At 36.6% G+C, this 19,288-nt stretch overlaps 1 protein-coding gene across 3 annotated transcripts in view; it reads left to right on the top strand.

Annotated features, from left to right (window-relative positions):
- The window catches only part of ZNF292 (zinc finger protein 292), an 88,229-nt gene that overhangs the window by 60,323 nt on the left and 8,618 nt on the right, over positions 1-19,288 (top strand). For 2 of the 3 annotated variants that reach the window (XM_028108018.2, XM_028108019.2), the window contains exons 5-7: positions 821-1,023; positions 7,249-7,385; positions 9,654-9,795. In XM_028108018.2, coding sequence (XP_027963819.1) covers positions 821-1,023; positions 7,249-7,385; positions 9,654-9,795 — 482 coding nt within the window. Of the gene's footprint in view, positions 1-820; positions 1,024-6,734; positions 6,778-7,248; positions 7,386-9,653; positions 9,796-19,288 lie in introns of those variants that run through there. The other variant, XM_028108020.2, reaches the window with a different exon arrangement.

The following is a 19,288-nucleotide window of genomic DNA, read 5'->3' as shown; positions in this document are numbered from 1 at the left end:
GCTAGCTATCACCAAGTAAACTTTTAAACATGTTTTCTCATTCTGATAAGAAAAATAGGGAAGAGTTTAAATTTGCACTTGTTAAAATTTAAAGTCTCCTTCACAAATACAAAAAAATAAAAAAATTTATTTGTAGTTGATCAAACAAGTGTTTGAAGATTTGAACAGAATAGAAATGTATTATGTGTATGTGGGTCTTAAGCAAATGTTGAGGTTTATCAGTTGATGTTTTAAAAATTACAAACCTACAGAAGTTTCAGTAGACTCCCCCTTATTTATTTTTCTGTAGATGTTTAATTTGTTCTAAAACATCTATTAAAACAAAGTAGACTTCGCCTTTGTAAAATTAAAAAATACATAATCAGTATTGAATACAATTTTAGTTGGATCTCATCTTCTAGACTATCCAGTGGTTACCAGTATAAGTGTGTAATGCCCCAGCACTGCAGATTTCCAGGGATGCTAACTTCTGATAGTCAAGAATAAATGCTGTGGGGAAAAGAATTTAGTGTAATTTTAATAGCTTGGACTATTAGAATTCGATGCAAAATTATTTTTGTCATAAAGAAGTTAATTTACCTCATTCTAAATGGTACTCTCAGGGGTAAAAATATTTAATGCAACTTTTAAAAGTTAGCAATATAATTTCCTTTTGCTTATGAAGTCAAGTATTTTATAGTGCCATGACAGTAATAGAAAATTGCAAAGCAAAAAAGAGTATTAGTTCCTGTGCTTTAAAAAAGATATTCCTTCTAAGTATTTGTATTGCAAATGAATTATTACCAAATGTTAATAATCTATTATGTCTTGTTTTTTAAAGTGAATGAATTTTTAGCTTTTGAGGGTCCCATCTTGTTGGATATGAGAATTAAACATCTAATCAAAACCAATCAGTTAAGTCAAGCAACTGCTCTAGCAAAGCTGTGTTCTGACCATCCAGAGATTGGTACAAAAGGTAGTTTTAAGCAAACTTACCTTGTTTGTCTTTGTACATCATCACCAAATGAAAAGTTAATCGAAGAGGTGAGTATGTTTTCTTTTGTTAGTAATTATTTTTAAAAGTGAGTATTTTTAAAAGTGAAGAAGTTAATTTTCAATTAGATTAGAATGTCTTTGATTTCTCTTAGAAAGTGAGGGACTGTTGTCAGTCTTAAATTTTAGTATGCTTTGGGGTAGTGATTCTAAGCAGCTTTCAGAGTTATATGTAAACTGATTTCACCTACCTTCTTTTTAAAATTGAATCTTTTTACTGCTCTGGTTAAATTATGGGAAGATGGAGGTGGCTTAACAATTTAGTAGGGTGTTTTTATATGTTAGCAGTTGGACCTTAACTTCAGTTTTACCTCCTGACTTCAAGATACTTGTAAATCTAACTGGCTAATTTAAGTAACTATAGAATTTATATGACTTCCTCCTAAAAATATGTTCTCTATTTTACACACACACACACACACACACACACACACACACACACACACACACACACAATGTATTCAAAAACAGAATGTATTCCTAGGGAGAAGTCATATATATATATATATATAGCTGGTATCTATATATATATATTAAGATCAAATTTTTATTTGCATATTTAATGTAAAATTTGATTTTCTGTGAGACATGATTTTTTTACTTCTAGTTTGGCATAAAGCATAGTATTCATGTATTTGTTTTATACTACAGAATTCTGAGATAGAATCATGGTCCAAATGGGAATTTGCATTTTGGAGGACTCGTAATTCCAAAATGAAGTTGGAGACAGGGTAGGAAAATTAAAAGTTGTTGATCAAGAAACAGGGAATATGTATTTAAATAATTTATATAAAGAAAACTATAATGTGTTGAACAGTTTTGATTGAGCATTTAATGCACACAGGTGTCTTGTATCTCTAATATAAGTATCCTTCAACCCCAGAGCAATAGAGAGAGGAGAAGAAAATGACTGAAGGACACACTTAAAGATGTGTAACAGGAAGAATTGAGATACAAACCAAGACAATTAAGAGAGCTTGCATGATCAGCTGAGTAGACAGATACTGTAATCAGTCTGGAAGAAGGATAGCCTCAGACAAAAAGCTGAATGCCCACATGAGGTTAGAGTTTGTAATTATAGTGGTAATTGTATGATTTTTTTTTTTTTTAAGAAAATGAAGAGGCAGATGGTAGCCTTGGACCAAGATTAGAAATAAGGTTGTTGTGGATGGTGAGGATAGTGAGAGTACTGGGAAGAGTGATGTCTGGCAATTCTTAGGCTGAATAGAATAGAGCTCAGGGCTGTAGCCTAGGAAATTATATCATTAGTTTAGACATACAGAAGACTGAAGTTTTCTTATTAGTTCAGAATAGCTATGTAGACAGTTAATTGACAGACATATAAAGTTTCTTGAGATAGCTTTTGAAATGTGTTTAACTGTTTTTCTAAAATTCTTAAATTATTGTGTTGCTGCTACATCTTATTTTTCAGCTCCATAGTAAAACTTTCATTATCAGTTCATTCCTTGCCCTTATGTCAGTCTGTCCATTCATCTATCCTCCCTTCATCCAATTTTTATTAAGTCAGTGATGTGTGCCATCTAAGCACTGGGGGTTTAAATGTGAATTAAGGCATAAGTCTTGGCCTAAAGCGGCTTAGCTTCTAATAGGAAACTATCTGAACATAGGGTCATTAGGCAAAGTCCCTGTTTGAAGTTGAAGACTATGAATTTGTAATCCCCAGGAAAAATCTGTATTTCTTACTCTCTTGAATAATCAAAAGATCTTGCAGTACTGAACCTAAGTTCCCTTTTGGTTTAATTTTTCAGAGTTGAGTAGCAGCAGCCTAGCTTGCTCTGGGAGATCCTCAGGAAAATTCTGTGTGAGGGCCCCAGGTATCTCTGACGGCATATAAAATGATTTTTTTTCCTTCTTATATTAAGTAAGCAGAATTAAGGCATTCCATGTTTTTAAGCAGAGTTCACCGAAGGCTCTGTACCCTACCCCAGAAACAGCACTAGATCATGAAGTGCAGGACAGGACAGGATGTGTGGAAGTCTGCACATTCCTTGTTAAAAGTCTTCTTTTGCTTGGAAATTGTTTGGTTACTCTTTTATGTCCCTATTACAAATATATAGAAACTTTTTCTTCATTGTTCCATGTGAAGTGGGTTAAGATTGGCTGTCACCAAGGCCTGTATTATTTCTGCCCCAAGGGAAGGTAGTCACTTTGTTTGGAACAATTGCCCAAAGATATTACCCTCTTCAGAAGAGGTAGGCTCTCTCTCTCACACATTCATTTGCTTTTACCTGTCTGGTTCTTATAAGCATTTGAGTTCTTTACCCATTCCTTAGTGTATGGTAGGAAGAGATATTGGAAAGAATCAGCCATGGCCTGGATTCTGTGATCCTTTTGAGGAAATCCTTGTCCAGGGGAGCCAGTAGGCAAGGAATCTACTAGGATTTTCCCAGAATCGTTTCATTGTAATAGAAATAGCAGCTAGCCCTGGTAGATGGCCAAGGAATGGGGCTGAGAGAGGAGTGTTTATCTGGCTTCTCTGGAAGGAATAGCTTAGCCTGTATTCTTGGTATAGGTATAAAACAAATTGAGCAGTGTTTCAGTATTTTGGATCTATTTAGAGCCAGTATTTCTATTAGTTTTGTCATTAAAATAAACATAGAATTTTTTTAAAAAGTAAAATCCTCTCTAACCATCCCTTCCCCATTTAATATTCCCCCAAGTAATCATTCAGTTTGAAATTTAATATGTAACCTTTCTGATATTTTTCTGTGCACATACATATATTTTTTTTTATATGCTTCACGCATACATATGCACACCCTGACCTGCTGGTCACTTTTTCCCCATTTATTATGGACATCCTTCCATATTGTTCCATATAAATCAACCTCATTCTTTCTCATGGCTGCATAATTCCATAGTTTGGATTTGTAATATTTTTAGTCAGACTAGGGGACATTTAAACGGTTTCCTTATTTATACATCCTTTCATTCTTGTCAGGGGTACACTAGTAGGACAGATTTCTGGAAGCAGAATTGCTGGATGAAGGAGTTTACACATTTTAAATTAATAGATAGAGCCATACTGTCATCCAAAAAAGATTATGCCAGTTTATACTCCCATAAACAGTATATGAAATTTCCTCTTTCCTAACACTGGAGATTGTTTTTTAAATTTTTGCTAGCCTGAGAGTTAAAAAATAGTAGCTCATGATTTGATTTTATGTTTTCTTAGTATGACAGGTTTACCATTTAGGTTTTGTTTGCTTTTTTTAAGATTTATTTATTTTAGAGAGAGAGCTAGTGGGAGGAGGGGCAGAAGGAGAGAATCTTTCAAGCAGACTCTCTGCCTAGTCTGAGCATGACAGAGTGGGCGGGGGGGGCAGGGGCTCAATCCCACGACCCATGAGATCATGACCTGAGTCAAAACCAAGAGTCCAATGCTCAACCAATTGAGCCACACAGGTGCCCTCGAAGCTCTTTTTTAGTTGGAAAGCAATTTTATGTTGATAAGCAAGACTTCTTAAAAGTGCTTAGAGCCAATACATTTTGAAAGTACACTTGGCAATTGTATATAAAATATGAAGTGTTCTGTATTTTTTGAATACCTGGCATAACGAGCCATATTAAGACATAAAAATCATTATTCACATTCTTGAAATGATTTTTCTGTTTTACAGAGGGAGTTAGCATAATATGTCTTTAATGTTGTTTTAACGAACACATCATTCTGACTTTGAAAATTTATTCACAGTTCCAGACTTCCTGGTGTTTAAATTTTTGCTCATTTTTCAAAGCAATAGAGAAAAAATGTCTATAATATTATAGTCATTATTTAGGTATATACTGGTAATTCCTACTTTATGCTGCCTTGGATTTAAAAAAAATTCTTGTCATTGATAGCTCTATTTGATTTGTATTTCACTTTCATGGTTTGAATTCAACCATCCATTAGTTTAAATATGGTTTAATTTTCCCTGCCATTCTCTTTAGTGTTCTGTTTTTTCAAGAGGACCATCCAGTGGCAAACCAGGGAAATGAAAGCTATGAAGTACACACTAAAAATTGTTTTCCTAGTACACCTATAAAAAGGTTTTCTGTATAACTGAATATGAAAGGTGTTTCACTTGATATGTTGTATATATGTGAAATAAATATCTTGAGGCTATTTTACATACAAATATTTATGTATTTCTAATTATTAAGTGTAAGCTAATAATGTAGGTAATATCAATGGGAAAATAAGTTTCCTTATAAATAATGTATGCGTTTTGCATCATTTGAGCATTCAAGAAGAGTGGCTTAGGTTTTAGAAGAAAAACAACAAAAGATCAGATTCAAAACAAATCAGACTTTCAGGATAAAAGATTTTTTATTAAACCTAAACATGTAAAAAAAAATCAGTATTTAGCAATAAAGGGTTTCAGTATGCTTATGCATGGGGAATTCAGGAAAGAGCACGGACTTTGAAGCTGCACCTGGGTTAAAATCTTGATTGCCACTAATTAAGTAAGCATGTGACTTTGAGCAAGTTAACTTAACCTCTTTGAACCTTATCTCTAAAAAGTTAGTAGTAGTATCTACCAGGCAAGCTATTTGGTTAGCAATGCTATTTCTGAAGAAGCTGGCACTAATAATAAATAGTAGCTGCTATTATTGTTATTATTAACATGAAAAAATAAAACTTATGGGTTGACTTCTAACATTTGTCTACATGTGTGTATCAGGGTAATTGTTTAAAGTTAACACAGCTTGTAATAAAAGATAATGTGATGAAATTGAAAGAGCGTGTTTGATGTCAGACAAAATTTGATTTGTAGCTCTACCACTTAATTAACTGTTGCAACTTGGGCAAATTACATAATTTCTTTGAACCCCACATTCATTGTGTGTAAAATGTTAATGATAATACCTAGTAGGAAATTTATGATTAAATAATAAAATGTCTGATAATGCACTTAAATGTAGATATTTGAAAATGTTTAATTGTATGGTTATATATTGTTCAGCCCTTTTTTTTATTTGTTTAAGTGGAGTCTCTTAAAGATTTGTTAGAAAGTCAGATGGAGGAATAATGGAAAGAGCATCGCACCAGGGAATTCCAAGACTTAGGTTTCAGTCTTAACTCTGCCACTAATTTCATTATTCCTGTAAGAAATCATTGTTCAATACATAGACTCAGAGTTGGGTCTTTATAGTTTTCTAGCCCAACTTAATGTATAAAATGGAACCTCTGAATCTATCCTTAGGCAACCTTTATCCTCCTCAAAGATTATCCTCATTTAGTCACTTGTTCAGTCCTAAACACTTTACATTTTACACACACACACACACACACACACACACACACACACACACACACACACTTTTCCTGTACTCAAAAGTTGATCAGGAGGGACAGAAGATCAACAAGGAGGGGCATGGTTATCTCTGTGGTACATGGGTGCCAGTGGTCTGTATTAGTCTTCGTTTTTTTTTTCCCCATTTGTCATTTATACCATGTTGGAATTAATCTTTTTGTGAAACGCCAGTGATTTGTGGTTGTATGCTGTTTGCTATATCCTTGTCTCAAGCAAATGCTTCTAGAGATCTGTTTATGTATTAAATGATTGTAATGTAGTAAATTTTAATTTTTCAAAAATAAGCAATAGATATACATGTATAATTAAATGAAGAAGTTGCCTTCATCTAGGTTATACTTATGCATGCATGACTGTTGACAGGCTTTGAGATGGAATGAATTTATATGAAAAGAAAAATAATGGAGATTTATAGAACACTGAGGTGAGCTTAATTTAAAGGTGGTATAACTACATAAAATGTTTCATAGTATACTTTTTTCCCCTCAGATGAATAGACACTTTATTAGTCTATATCCAGTAGACCTTTCTTTGCCTTTTTGCTGATGTTGATGATTTTTAAATTACCAGATAAAAGGGGGAAAATACAGCTTTTCTTTTTCAGTATCATAGACCTGATTAATGGGTAGAGGGTACTTATAATTAGCATTAGTCATTGCAAATAAGTAAATATTTGTAAAGTTCATGAAAATAGTTGGTTCTCTGACTTGAAGAAAGACTATTTCTTTACTGCAGCCCAGTAATGACAAACTATGAATTGACAGTATATGAGTCAATGAGGTTTTACTGATAAAAATGATCTGTAAATATCTAGTGAAGATTCTAAAGTATATTACTATATATCCTAATAATAAAACCATTTTATGGCATGTTTTCTATACCCTTTTTTCTGTAGATTTCAGAAGTTGATTGCAAAGATGCACTAGAAATGATTTGTAACTTAGAATCTGAGGGTGATGAAAAAAGTGCTCTTGTCTTATGTACTGCATTTTTATCACGTCAGCTCCAACAAGGAGATATGTACTGTGCTTGGTGAGTTGGTTTTATTTTGTAAAGAAAAGTTGTTAAATAAGAATACAAGATAGGTTGTGAGAATTCAGAGAGCTTAAGGATGTATTTTTTAATCCTTTAAAATCTTACCAAAACAAAAGCTTATTTTCAGATATTACATGCTGTGCAAACTGATTATCAAATAGTTCATATTATAACTTTAAAATTTTTTTATATTAAGGACAACTCCTTAGTATACCAGTAATGATTATATAATGATTAATAATGATCAGGAAATTTTTAGATGTTAGAAGATGAAAGAAAGGTTTATTTTGTCTAATGCCACAATTTTTTCAGAAATGTAAGCCATCTGTGATTGTGTATTTTTTTTCCTCTGCATTTTACATACTTTTAACTACATAACTAGCTTAGTCATTCATGTATGGAAATACAGTTAACTTTCCATCTGTGAGATATCATTCTATTTCACTAACTTCTTGAGTGCACATTTCTTTATATGGTACATTTTCAAGTGTGCAGAGCCTGTTATATTCTTTTGGGAACATAGAACTAATAGAGATGTTGACTTCAACTGACTCAAAAAATCTTAAGATCAGCTGTCTTAAATTAATGTGTTAGCTAAAACTGGCAATTTATCTGGTCGGTGAACTGCATTATTAGTCTTCAGTGTTGGTAATATTGGAAACACAAAATTTAGTTTACAACATTCTGACATTTAAGAATTTTTACCAAATGACATATGACATACAAATCCCATGAATATGGGACAGGCAAGCTAAATAAATGTGTAAAGAAGAATAAAGTTCACTATTAGCAGTTATGAGTTTTGTTATGAAGGGAAAATCATATATGCAGTACACAGAGGATTGATATAAAAGGGTAGAAAGATTCTGAAGGGAGAATAAAAAGCATGCACTTACTGAGGAGAAGTAGATTTTCTATGTAACATAAATAGTAGTAGTGACTAAAAATTTAACTCTCACTCTGCTTTAAAAAAGTCATCAAAGGCAATCTATTATAAGCTCTTAAGTAGGAGGGCAAAAAAGAAATTTATGTTTAAGAAATGCTGTTTAATACAAGTACTTGAGAATGGATTGGGGTCTGAACAGTGAGGACAGAGTTGGGGGGAAGAAGTGGCAGAACAGAGTTAAGCTAGAAAAGTCAACCAGAAAACCAGTTAACAGTCCAGCTGGGAAGTTATGAAGGCTTCCTTCTGGATGTAGGATGGGTTGAAAAAATGTTGAAGGTAACAACAGTCTTTAGGATTATAGAAAGCAGAGGCTTATAGGGTCATTGATAATGATGCATTAAATTACAAAGATGGTGAACTGGAAAGAATGTTAATCATCTTTTTCATATATTAAGTTTCAGGTTTCAGAAGAGATCAAAGTGGAGAAGTCTTATAAAGAACTAGAGAGGTGAAAGTGGTCAAGACTGGAGAGACAGATTTTGAAGTCCTCAATATATAGGACTTAAAATCCAGTAAATGAGCAAGTTATTCAAGTGGGTGGTGAAAGGGCAGAGTTCCTAGGAGTGCATACTGAGGAAATAATACTAGGAAAGGCCTGTACTGAGGAGAATACTTGATGAAAAAAGTTGAAGCAAGGAAGAAGATTTTTGTGGAAATTAACCACGGAGGACAGAAGAGAAATAGGACGATAGGTAAAAGGGAGGAAAATTCATCATTTCAGTAGGATTATTTTCTGTGAAAAATACATTCTAATTGTATTTGAAATAAGTTTCAAAGTTCATTTTTCAAAGTGTCTTATTTCACCAATTGGACAGAAATTAGTTTAAGTTACTTTTGAGTTCTGTGTCATCATTGATTAACATTCATCTAATAATAAATTTTAAATTTAATTGACCAATTAAATTGGTCAATTTTCAGTTTCAGGTAGAAGATAAAATTAAATGCTTTTAAAAATATGCCATTGATCTATATGTGCATTTTATATATACACACACATTTCGTACTTTATTAAATAAATTTCAGATGTGGCTCAGTTACCATTTGTATAACTTGTTTAAATGAGAGGTGCTTTACAAGTAACAAGCAGTGCTTCTCTCTGACATTGAAAAATATTAAAAGAATGATAAATCAAAATCTGATTTTATTTAGTCTCTAAAAAATTGAGAAATATTTTGTATTTTGTATCTAATTTAAATTTAATTTCCACATGTAAAATTGGAATCTAAAACCAGTTTTAATTTCAAATGTAATGACTAGACCAACATAGTCCATGATTATTATATTATGGCTCCAACTTATTTTTTATACATTTTTTTTAGGGAACTCACTCTCTTTTGGAGTAAATTACAGCAAAGAGTAGAACCATCTATACAAGTGTACCTAGAAAGATGTCGGCAACTTTCTCTGTTAACCAAGACGGTATATCACATTTTCTTCCTGATTAAAGTTATTAATTCAGAGGTAAGAATAACCAAGCTATTTTTCTTAAGATAATATTAATTATCTTTAATAAAAAACTGTATTATTTTGGCACCTCTTCCAGTGACTTTTGTTATTTCATTTGGAGTTCTGAACATTGCTTTTCTTATTAGTCTTATAATAGGCATTTGGTACAGAAGAACTTAAAAATACAGATGAGAGCCAGGGGTTTGCTCTTGACCTAAAGAAAAGTATCATTCTACAATTTTTACTCCTAGGTGTTAACACTGTTTTGATAATTTCGCTTTGTAGAAATTTAGAAAGTATAAAGAGAAATAATAGAGATAGCTTCCTTTACTAGCAGTCTGGCAGATTACATTATCTAAAAATCCTTCTACACAATGCCCCAAAATACTTGATGAAATAAAATAAACATTTCTTTTGATGTATAGCAACTAAGATTGCAAGGGGATTAGGGGAAATCCATAGGCCCAAAATGAAGAGGAACTTAAAAGCTGGAGCAGAAAGCTTAAGCTGCTGCTGGGTCTCTCCTGATGGGTATTGGGATATGTTAAACGACTTGCAGTAACTAAGGGGTTTGCACATTGGGACAAGAGATAGCTTTATGGGGATAAAAGATAAGATTTTTGGGCCCTCTCAAGTTGGGGAGTTGCAGCTGAGCTCTCTGGCCCCCCACCCCACCTGGGAAGTCCTAGAATTTCATTGAAAAAGTAGACCAAAAAAAATACTACTTTTTAATATAGATAGATGATAGGGAAGCTTGTGCATGTCCTACTGGGCTGTGGGTCAGAGAAGGAAAAATGTTTCACTTAAGCAGTTGTAACCATAGGTCTACCCCTCACACAGATTTGGGGTCTAAATTTACCCTATTTAGGGGCGCCTGGGTGGCTCAGTCGGTTAAGCGGCTGCCTTCGGCTCAGGTCATGATCCCGGGGTCCTGGGATCGAGCCCCGCATCGGGCTCCCTGCTCGGCGGGGAGCGTGCTTCTCCCTCTCCCTCTGCCTCCCTCTCTGCCTACTTGTTCTCTCTCTGTCAAATAAATAAGTAAGATCTTAAAAAAAAAATAAAAATATAAATAAATAAATTTACCCTATTTATATAGTCTAGAAATCCCCATGCCGAGTAAGTAATGTTTAAGAAGGTAAAGAGTGGAGTACTGGGCTGGTAACACCTGGCAGAATGCAGAACTTCTTTGGAGGGACGTATACTCAGTGCAGGATCCTCAGGTAAGGCTCCGCTTGAGATGAGTTCATGTCAGGAATTATGGAACATGAAACAGTTTCTCATGAGGAAATTTTGGCAGAGAAAAATAAGAATAGGATTAAATATACAAGGATAGACACTGTAAATTATGTATATTTAAATACATAGGGGGGCGCCTGGGTGGCTCAGTTGGTTAAGCAACTGCCTTCGGCTCAGGTCATGATCCTGGAGTCCCAGGATCGAGTCCCACATCGGGCTCCCTGCTCAGCAGGGAGTCTGCTTCTCCCTCTGACCCTCTTCCCTCTCGTGCTCTCTATCTCTCATTCTCTCTCTCTCAAATAAATAAAATCTTTAAAAAAAAAAAACAAAAAAAAAAACCAAAAATAAATAAATAAATACATAGGGGCCCCTGGGTGGCTCCGTCGTTAAGCGTCTGCCTTCGGCTCAGGTCATGATCCCAGGGTCCTAGGATCAAGCCCCACATTGGGCTCCCTGCTCCACGGGAAGCCTGCTTCTCCCTCTCCCACTCCCCCTGTTTGTGTTCACTCTCTCGCTCTCTGTCAAATAAATAAAATATTAAAAAAAAAGATAAAGACATAAATAAATTTAACCGTCAAGATTTATACAGCAGGAGCGCCTGGGTGGCTCAGTCCGTTAAGCAGCTGCCTTTGGCTCTCGGTCATGATCCCAGGGTCCTGGGATTGAGCCCCATGTCGGGCTCCCTGCTCAGCGGGGAACCTGCTTCTCCCTCTCCCTCTGCCCTCCATCTGCTTGTGCTCTCTCTCTTTCTCTCTCAAATAAATAAAATCTTTTAAAAAAAGATTTGTAAAGCATATGAAACAGACTGGCATGAATGAATTTCAGTAGAGAAATATTATTTGCCTAACACTTTAACACAATTATGGGAAGTTCTATAAAATACATATATTTAAAGATTTATTTATTTATTTGAGAGAGAGAGGAACAGCATGAGAGGGGAGAGGGTCAGAGTGAGAAGCAGGCTCCCCACTGAGCTGGGAGCCCGATGTGTGGGACTCGATCCAGGACTCTGGGATCATGACCTGAGCCAAAGGCAGTTGTCCAACCAACTGGGCCACCCAGGCTCCCCTAAAATACATATATTTAAAGACATAAAATAATTAAAGCATGAGAAAGACACTATGAAAGTGATCAAACAGATTTTAAAGTCAAAAGAACTTTTAGAAATATAGTCATTGAAATGAAAACACTTATTAATAAGTAGATTAAACAGATTAGATAACAAGTGAAGAGGAAAGTGATAAGCAGGGGTTGCATATGTGTTTCTAATTATCTCAATTGGAATCCACGTTTTACAGAATTTTTTTTAAGTTTTTTTATTTATTCATTTGAGACAGAGAGGGAGCAAGCATGAGCAGGGGAGAGAGGGAGAGGGAGGAAACAGACTCCTCACTGAGCCAGGGGCCTGACATGGAGCTCGATCCCAGGACCCTGGGATCATGACCCAAGCTGAAGGCAGCTGCTTAACGGACTGAGCCACCCAGGTGCCCCAAAATTAATTTACTTTCTAATAGTAACCCTTGTAGTATTAATGCAATTGGTTTCCATTTTAAATGTACCCAGAAGACATTTTCCAAAGTTGCTGCCATTGCATAGAATGGAGTGCCAAACAGTGTTTAGAAATCCTTAACAGGGATGCAGCATGAAAGAAGTATTTTTTTAAGATTCATTTACTTATTTGTGAGAGAAAGAGACACGAGTGGGGGAGGGGGGGCAGATGGAGAGGGAGAGAGAAAATCTCCATCACAGGACCCTGAGATCATGACCTGAGCCAAAATCAAGTCAGAAGCCTAATCGACTGAGCCACCCAGAAGCCCCAAGAAGTATTTTTTAATTCATCTGTAATTTTTTTTTTGAAAGGAGAGACTGGAAGATACTCTCCTGTCCCCCTTTAAAAGTAACTTTTAAAATCTGTAGTTGGTCAGTAAATCTTACATATATCTTCACTTTTTCTCTTGAAATAATTTTTTTCTTTTTTTTAAGATTTTATTTATTTTTTTTATAATTTTTTATTGTTATATCACCATACATTACATCATTAGTTTTTGATGTAGTGTTCCATGATTCATTGTTTGTGCATAACACCAGTGCTCCACGCAGAATGTGCCCTCCTTAATACCCATCACCAGGCTAACCCATCCCCCATCCCCCTTCCCTCTAGAACCCTCAGTTTGTTTTTCAGAGTCCATCGTCTCTAATGGTTCGTTTCCCCCTCCGACTTACTCCCCTTCATTCTTCCCCTATCTTCTTCTTTTTTTTTTCTTAACATATATTGCATTATTTGTTTCAGAAGTACAGATCCGTGATTCATCAGTCTTGTACAATTCACAGTGCTCACCATAGCACATACCCTCCCCAATGTCTATCACCCAGCCACCCAATCCCTCCCACCCCCCACCACTCCAGCAACCCTCAGTTTGTTTCCTGAGATTAAGAATTCCTCATATCAGTGAGGTCATATGATACATGTCTTTCTCTGATTGACTTATTTCACTCAGCATAACACCCTCCAGTTCCATCCACGTTGTTGCAAATGGCAAGATCTCATTCCTTTTGATGGCTGCATAATATTCCATCGTGTATATATACCACATCTTCTTTATCCATTCATCTGTCGATGGACATCTTGGCTCTTTCCACAGTTTGGCTATTGTGGACATTGCTGCTATAAACATTGGGGTGCACATACCCCTTCGGATCCCTACATTTGTATCTTTGTGGTAAATACCCAGTAGTGCAATTGCTGGATCGTATGGTAGCTCTATTTTCAACTGTTTGAGGAACCTCCATACTGTTTTCCAGAGTGGTTGCACCAGCTTGCATTCCCACCAGCAGTGTAGGAGGGTTCCCCTTTCTCCACATCCCCGCCAACATCTGTCGTTTCCTGATTTGTTAATTTTAAGATTTTATTTATTTATTTGACAGAGACACAGCGAGAGAGGGAACACAACCAGGGGGAGTGGGAGAGGGAGAAGCAGGCTTCCCGCTGAGCAGGGAGCCTGAGGCGGGGCTCAATCCCAGGACCCCGGGATCATGACCTGAGCTGAAGGCAGACGCTTAATGACTGAGCCACCCAGGTGCCCCTTGAAATAATTGCTTTTCAGGAGAATAGAATTTCTCTTTCAGGAGTAAAGAACAGGAGTGAATTCATCTGCTTTCTAGTTGTTTTTTTTTCTATCAACCTTGTTTTAATTCATTCTGATTTTTCATTTTATATATTGTGCTGTAGTTAAAATAATGAACTTAATAGTAAATTCCTTTAAAAATTATGTGCAATTTTAAAATACAGGTTGTGGAAACAAACTGAGTGTTGCTGGAGTGGTGGGGGGTGGGAGGGATGGGGTGGCTGGGTGATAGACATTGGGTAGGGTATGTGCTATGGTCAGCGCTGTGAATTGTGCAAGACTGTTGAATCACAGATCTGTACTTCTGAAACAAATAATGCAACATATGTTAAGAAAAAAGAAAAAGAAGAAGATAGCAGGAGGAGAAGAATGAAGGGGAGTAAGTCAGAGGGGGAGACAAACCATGAGAGACGATGGACTCTGAAAAACAAACTTAGGGTTCTAGAGGGGAGGAGGGTAGGGGGATGGGTTAGCCTGGTGATGGGTATTAAAGAGGGCATGTACTGCACGGAGCACTGGGTGTTATGCACAAAGAATCATGGAACACTACATCAAAAACTAATGATGTAATATATGGTGATTAACATAACAATAAAAAATTAAAAAAAAATAAAATACAGGTTGTGCCACTGCTTTATGTCTAACTTGAAGAGCAGTATAGCAAAGTGGAAAGAGCTTGAAACTAGAAGCCAGACAGATTGGGTATAAATCTTGACTTTCTGTTGACCACCTGGTAACTCTAACCACTTTGTATTTCATTCCTTACTTCGATTAATCAAGGAGATTAGGTAAAAGTGACTCTCCTCCCTCAACCTTACACCCCTCTCACAAGGAGATTGTGTTGGAGAGGGAAAATCTTGGACAAGAGCTACACTTTCCATTATGGTAACCAGTAGCCACATTTTAGGTGCTCAATAGCTCTGGCTAGTGGCTAGTGACGTATTGAATAGCATAAAGAATACTTCTGTCATCACAGACAGTTCTGTTGAATAGTACCTTTCTGGAGAGACTTTGGGTTCAGAAGTAAAGTCCATAAAAGAGCAGTTAAAAGCATGAATAATAGCTTAGAAAGTTGGGCCAGGGAAGCTCACCTGTTCACAAGAGTGACTTGCAACTTGCTAATTAAGTACTCTGCCCCAAAAATCTTGTTTCCTATTGCATAAAATGTTTTTCCCTTTGTTTTTTACTTTCTGAAATCTGATCAGAGGTTTTATCTTTTTTTAAGATTTTATTTATTTATTTATTTGAGAGAGAGCATGCACAAGAGAGAGCACAAGCGGTGGAGAGGGAGAAGCAGGCTTCCCATCGAGCAGGGAGCGTGATGCGGGGCTTCATCCTAGGATCCTGGGATCATGACGAGCTGAAGGCAGCCACTTAACCAGCTGAGCCACCCAGGTGCCCCTAGAGGTTTTATCTTAAAACTAGAATCATAGGGGCGCCTGGGTGGTATCTCAGTTGGTTAGGCATCTGACTCTTGATCTCGGCTCCAGTCAGGATCTCAGTGAGAGCGAGCCCTGCTTTGGGGCTCAGTGGGGAGTCTACTTGAGATTCTTTCCCTGTGCCCCTACCCCCAGTGGCATGCATGCATCACACTCTCTCTCAAATAAATAAATATTTAAAAAACAACAAAAAGTAGAATCATAGATTATTATTGTATTAGGACTAAAAGAGACCTTAAAGTTATGCTCTAGTAACTAGGTTCTAGTATAACTCCTTATTTTTCACATGATGTAATTTAGTCTCAAGGTTAGTGGTTTGGGTTAACTGGCAGCCCTCTTTCAGAATTCCAGGACCTATTGAAGACTATTGGCCGGTTATTCATGCTTTTTTCCTAGACCCTTGAAATTAAAAGTTGAAAAATACAGCCCTGCCCTTAAGGCTTTCATAGTCTACTAATGGAGACACACAAACAGTTGTAATATAGTATGGGTCTTTCAGTTTTGGTGGAGTGCTAAGACTCCTGTGAAAGCACCTTGCTTAGCATAGTGCCTGGTATAAAGTAGTGCTGAATGAGTAAAAGAGGTGGGCATTCTAACCCACTTGTCTGTGTTGACTCTGAGGGGAAAGTGTTCCTAGTAATAGAAAAAGCATAGAAAGTGGTATAAAGAAAAAAACTTTTCTCCTCTTTTTACTACTCACTGAATACTTTGGGTCATCAAATGTGTGGGGATTTTCTCCACATCAAGCAGATCTGATTCTGTGGACACCAGCTGGGTATCCTACAACTTAAATCTAGCACTGTTTACCTGGAGATAGCACAGTCCCATAAGACTGCCACACACACCCCCCTCTTCAGATGCTAATCACAAGTCCAGTTTGTCACCTGTGCTTCTGACCAACTGGCTAAAATCAAAAGTTCCTACAACCTCCTCCTCAGATTTGATTAATTTGCTAGAGTGTTCACAGAATTCAAGAAGATAGTTTACCTACTAGATTACTGGTTTTATGAAAGGATACAACTCAGGAAGAAGCAGATGGAAGATATGCATAGGGCAAGGAGCAATCTGCCTTCCCAGATCTCCACATGTTTACCAGTACAAAAGGTCCCTGAACCCCCCTTCTTTTTTGTTTTTATAGAGGCTTCATTACATAAGCATAATTGATTAAATCATCAGCCACCGTTGGCGATTGATTCAGACCCCAGCTTTTCTCCCTTCCTTGAGGGTGGGGGTGTGGGCAAGAGCTGAAAGTTCCAACCCTCTAATCACAGGTTTGTTCCCCTATCAGCCCCCGTCCGGGGGTTATCTAGGGGATTTCCAAAAATCGCCTCATTAACATAAACTCTTTTGTGGTTAGAAGGGCCTTATTAATAATAGCACCTTTTCACAGTTTAAGGCTCTGGAGCTGTTTCAGGAGCTGGGAACAAAAGATGCCCTTATAGCTCTTATCACTTGGGAAATTACAAAGGTTTTAGGAGCTATTTGCTGGGAACCCTGGATGAAAACCAAAATATGTATGTATGTATTATATCACAGTATCACAAGTGGTATCAAGACAAATGAGAGAATGGCATATTTGAGGAATTACAGTTAGCTCAGTTTACCTGGTCTATAGGCTATTTGGGTAGGGCAAAAGATAAAAGATGAGTCTAGACCAGATGAGGCATTGTTAAAGATTGTGAAGGCCTTTTTGTATTCCCCATTAAGAATATATTTAATTCGGGTGCCTGGGTGGCTCAGTTTGGTTAAGCAACTGCCTTCGGCTCAGGTCATGATCCTGGAGTCCCAGGATTGAGTCCTGCATCGGGCTCCCTGCTCAGCAGGGAGTCTGCTTCTCCCTCTGACCTTCCCCCCTCTCATATGCACTCTCTCTCTCATTCTCTCTCTCAAATAAATACAATCTTTTATATATATATATATATATATTTAATTCTGAGGTACAAAGGTAACCATTTAAGAATTTAAAGCGGGGTAAGACGTGATGCTGTGTGTGGATGGAGAAGGGCTAAATAGGATGTACATGAGAGAACTAATCAGTCTGTAAGCCTCGGGTAGCTTAGGGCCAAGGATACTAGGGAGTCAGAGGAAAGGAACAGAAAAGTGGGGGGTTACCAAAGATAAAACCTTGTATCTTTCAGAAGGTTGCCTCATGATGGATCATTGTCAGTCGGGGGTGAATCTCCATTCCTCCTCTGAATTTTTAGCACTTAGCTTTCTTCTGCTCCTGTCACTCTTAAATTCAAGTTGGTGTTATCAGTAACTTTTATTAACTAATGATATGAATTAAGTAGATTTTTATAGGCTAATTGCTTAATCACATATTTATGGGAACTTATTAATTCAAATTCATCTTTAAAAACACTTGTTATACACCCAGCAACAATTTTTAATCACAAAGATGAAAAACTCAACAAAAATAAAAACTTTGTTATAGTTTTGTTGGCATTAAGATTTCACATTTAATTACAACATTAAGACATGGGTGGCTCAGTTGGTTAAGCAACTGCCTTCGGTTCAGGTCATGATCCCGGAGTCCTGGGATTGAGTCCCGCGTCAGGCTCCCTGCTCAGCGAAGAGCCTGCTTCTCCCTCTAACCCTCCCCGCTCTCATGTACTCTCTCTCCCCCTCATTCTCACTCTCTCAAAATAAATAAATAAATCTTAAAAAAAAAAGATATTTTTAAAGCAAATTTATTCAAAGCCATTTGCCCTTAATGAGTTGAAATGCACCCTTGAATCCAATAGCAGACTGTATTAGAATAGAACTGTTGAGTTTCTCTCTGAAATAATCTTAGTTGCATTTTATAAGCAGTAAGTAGAATTTTTGAATCTGCTTTTGTTGTTTATGAAGGGATCAGCAGTCACATGACAGAATAGTTACAGTCTTCTTCCTCAATGCAGATGGCATCCACAAAACCTGTTTCCTGAATCCTTTCTTAAAATCATTTCTTTCTCCATCATTTCCTGAATTCTCTAAATAAATATAGCCTTTTCCAGAATTCTCGTCCTGTACGTATCTACTAGTCCTTCTGGTATATGTCTGCATTATCACTTGAGATCATCTTTATGGTTGACTTGACCTTTGATTTCTCCAAGACGTCCTCTCTAATATGCACCTTTCCTCACCACATGTCTTTTTTTCCCCTTCATATTATGACAGAGTGACCTAATTATCCGTTAGTAGTAGTCCCTAAGGCATGTAAGAGAGGTGCAGATATTTTGCTGTAAAAGTTTTCTGGCTCAGATTTATCTCAAAATAGTAGAAAATAACTAGACAGGTTTGACGTAAAAGCTGGAGACAACCATATGGTCCCGCTTCTTTCCCTGTTGTCCTTTCCTCACTGTCACTTTTAAAAATAGGTCTCATACCTATTCTTGTCCATTTTCTTCTTGGTCTTTGTGCCCTTGCTTTTCCTAAAGTCAGGCCGATTTAGTATCCTCCCCTCACTTTCCTACTGGCCTACAAATCTAAGCTTCTGTTTTAGTAAAATATTTTATTTCCTTCTTAGCCTGTGAAAATACAGACCCTATCAGCTTTTTTTACTTATTTCTTTTCTGCCTTTGATCCTGTATAATACATACTCCATTCCCATGAATGTGGCCACATCTTAATAGCTGGCTTATTTCTTATATTTATGTTCTCTTAGTCCTTTTAAAACCCATTTTTATGTCTTTACTACATATATCTTCAGATGACTCTTAACCTTCA

This window comes from Eumetopias jubatus, unplaced genomic scaffold (genome assembly GCF_037043125.1).
Source record: "Eumetopias jubatus isolate StellerSeaLion01/CBP00866 unplaced genomic scaffold, mEumJub1_p1.0 scaffold_6, whole genome shotgun sequence".
Taxonomy (NCBI): Eukaryota; Metazoa; Chordata; class Mammalia; order Carnivora; family Otariidae; genus Eumetopias; species Eumetopias jubatus.
This window is presented reverse-complemented; position numbering and strand designations above follow the sequence as displayed.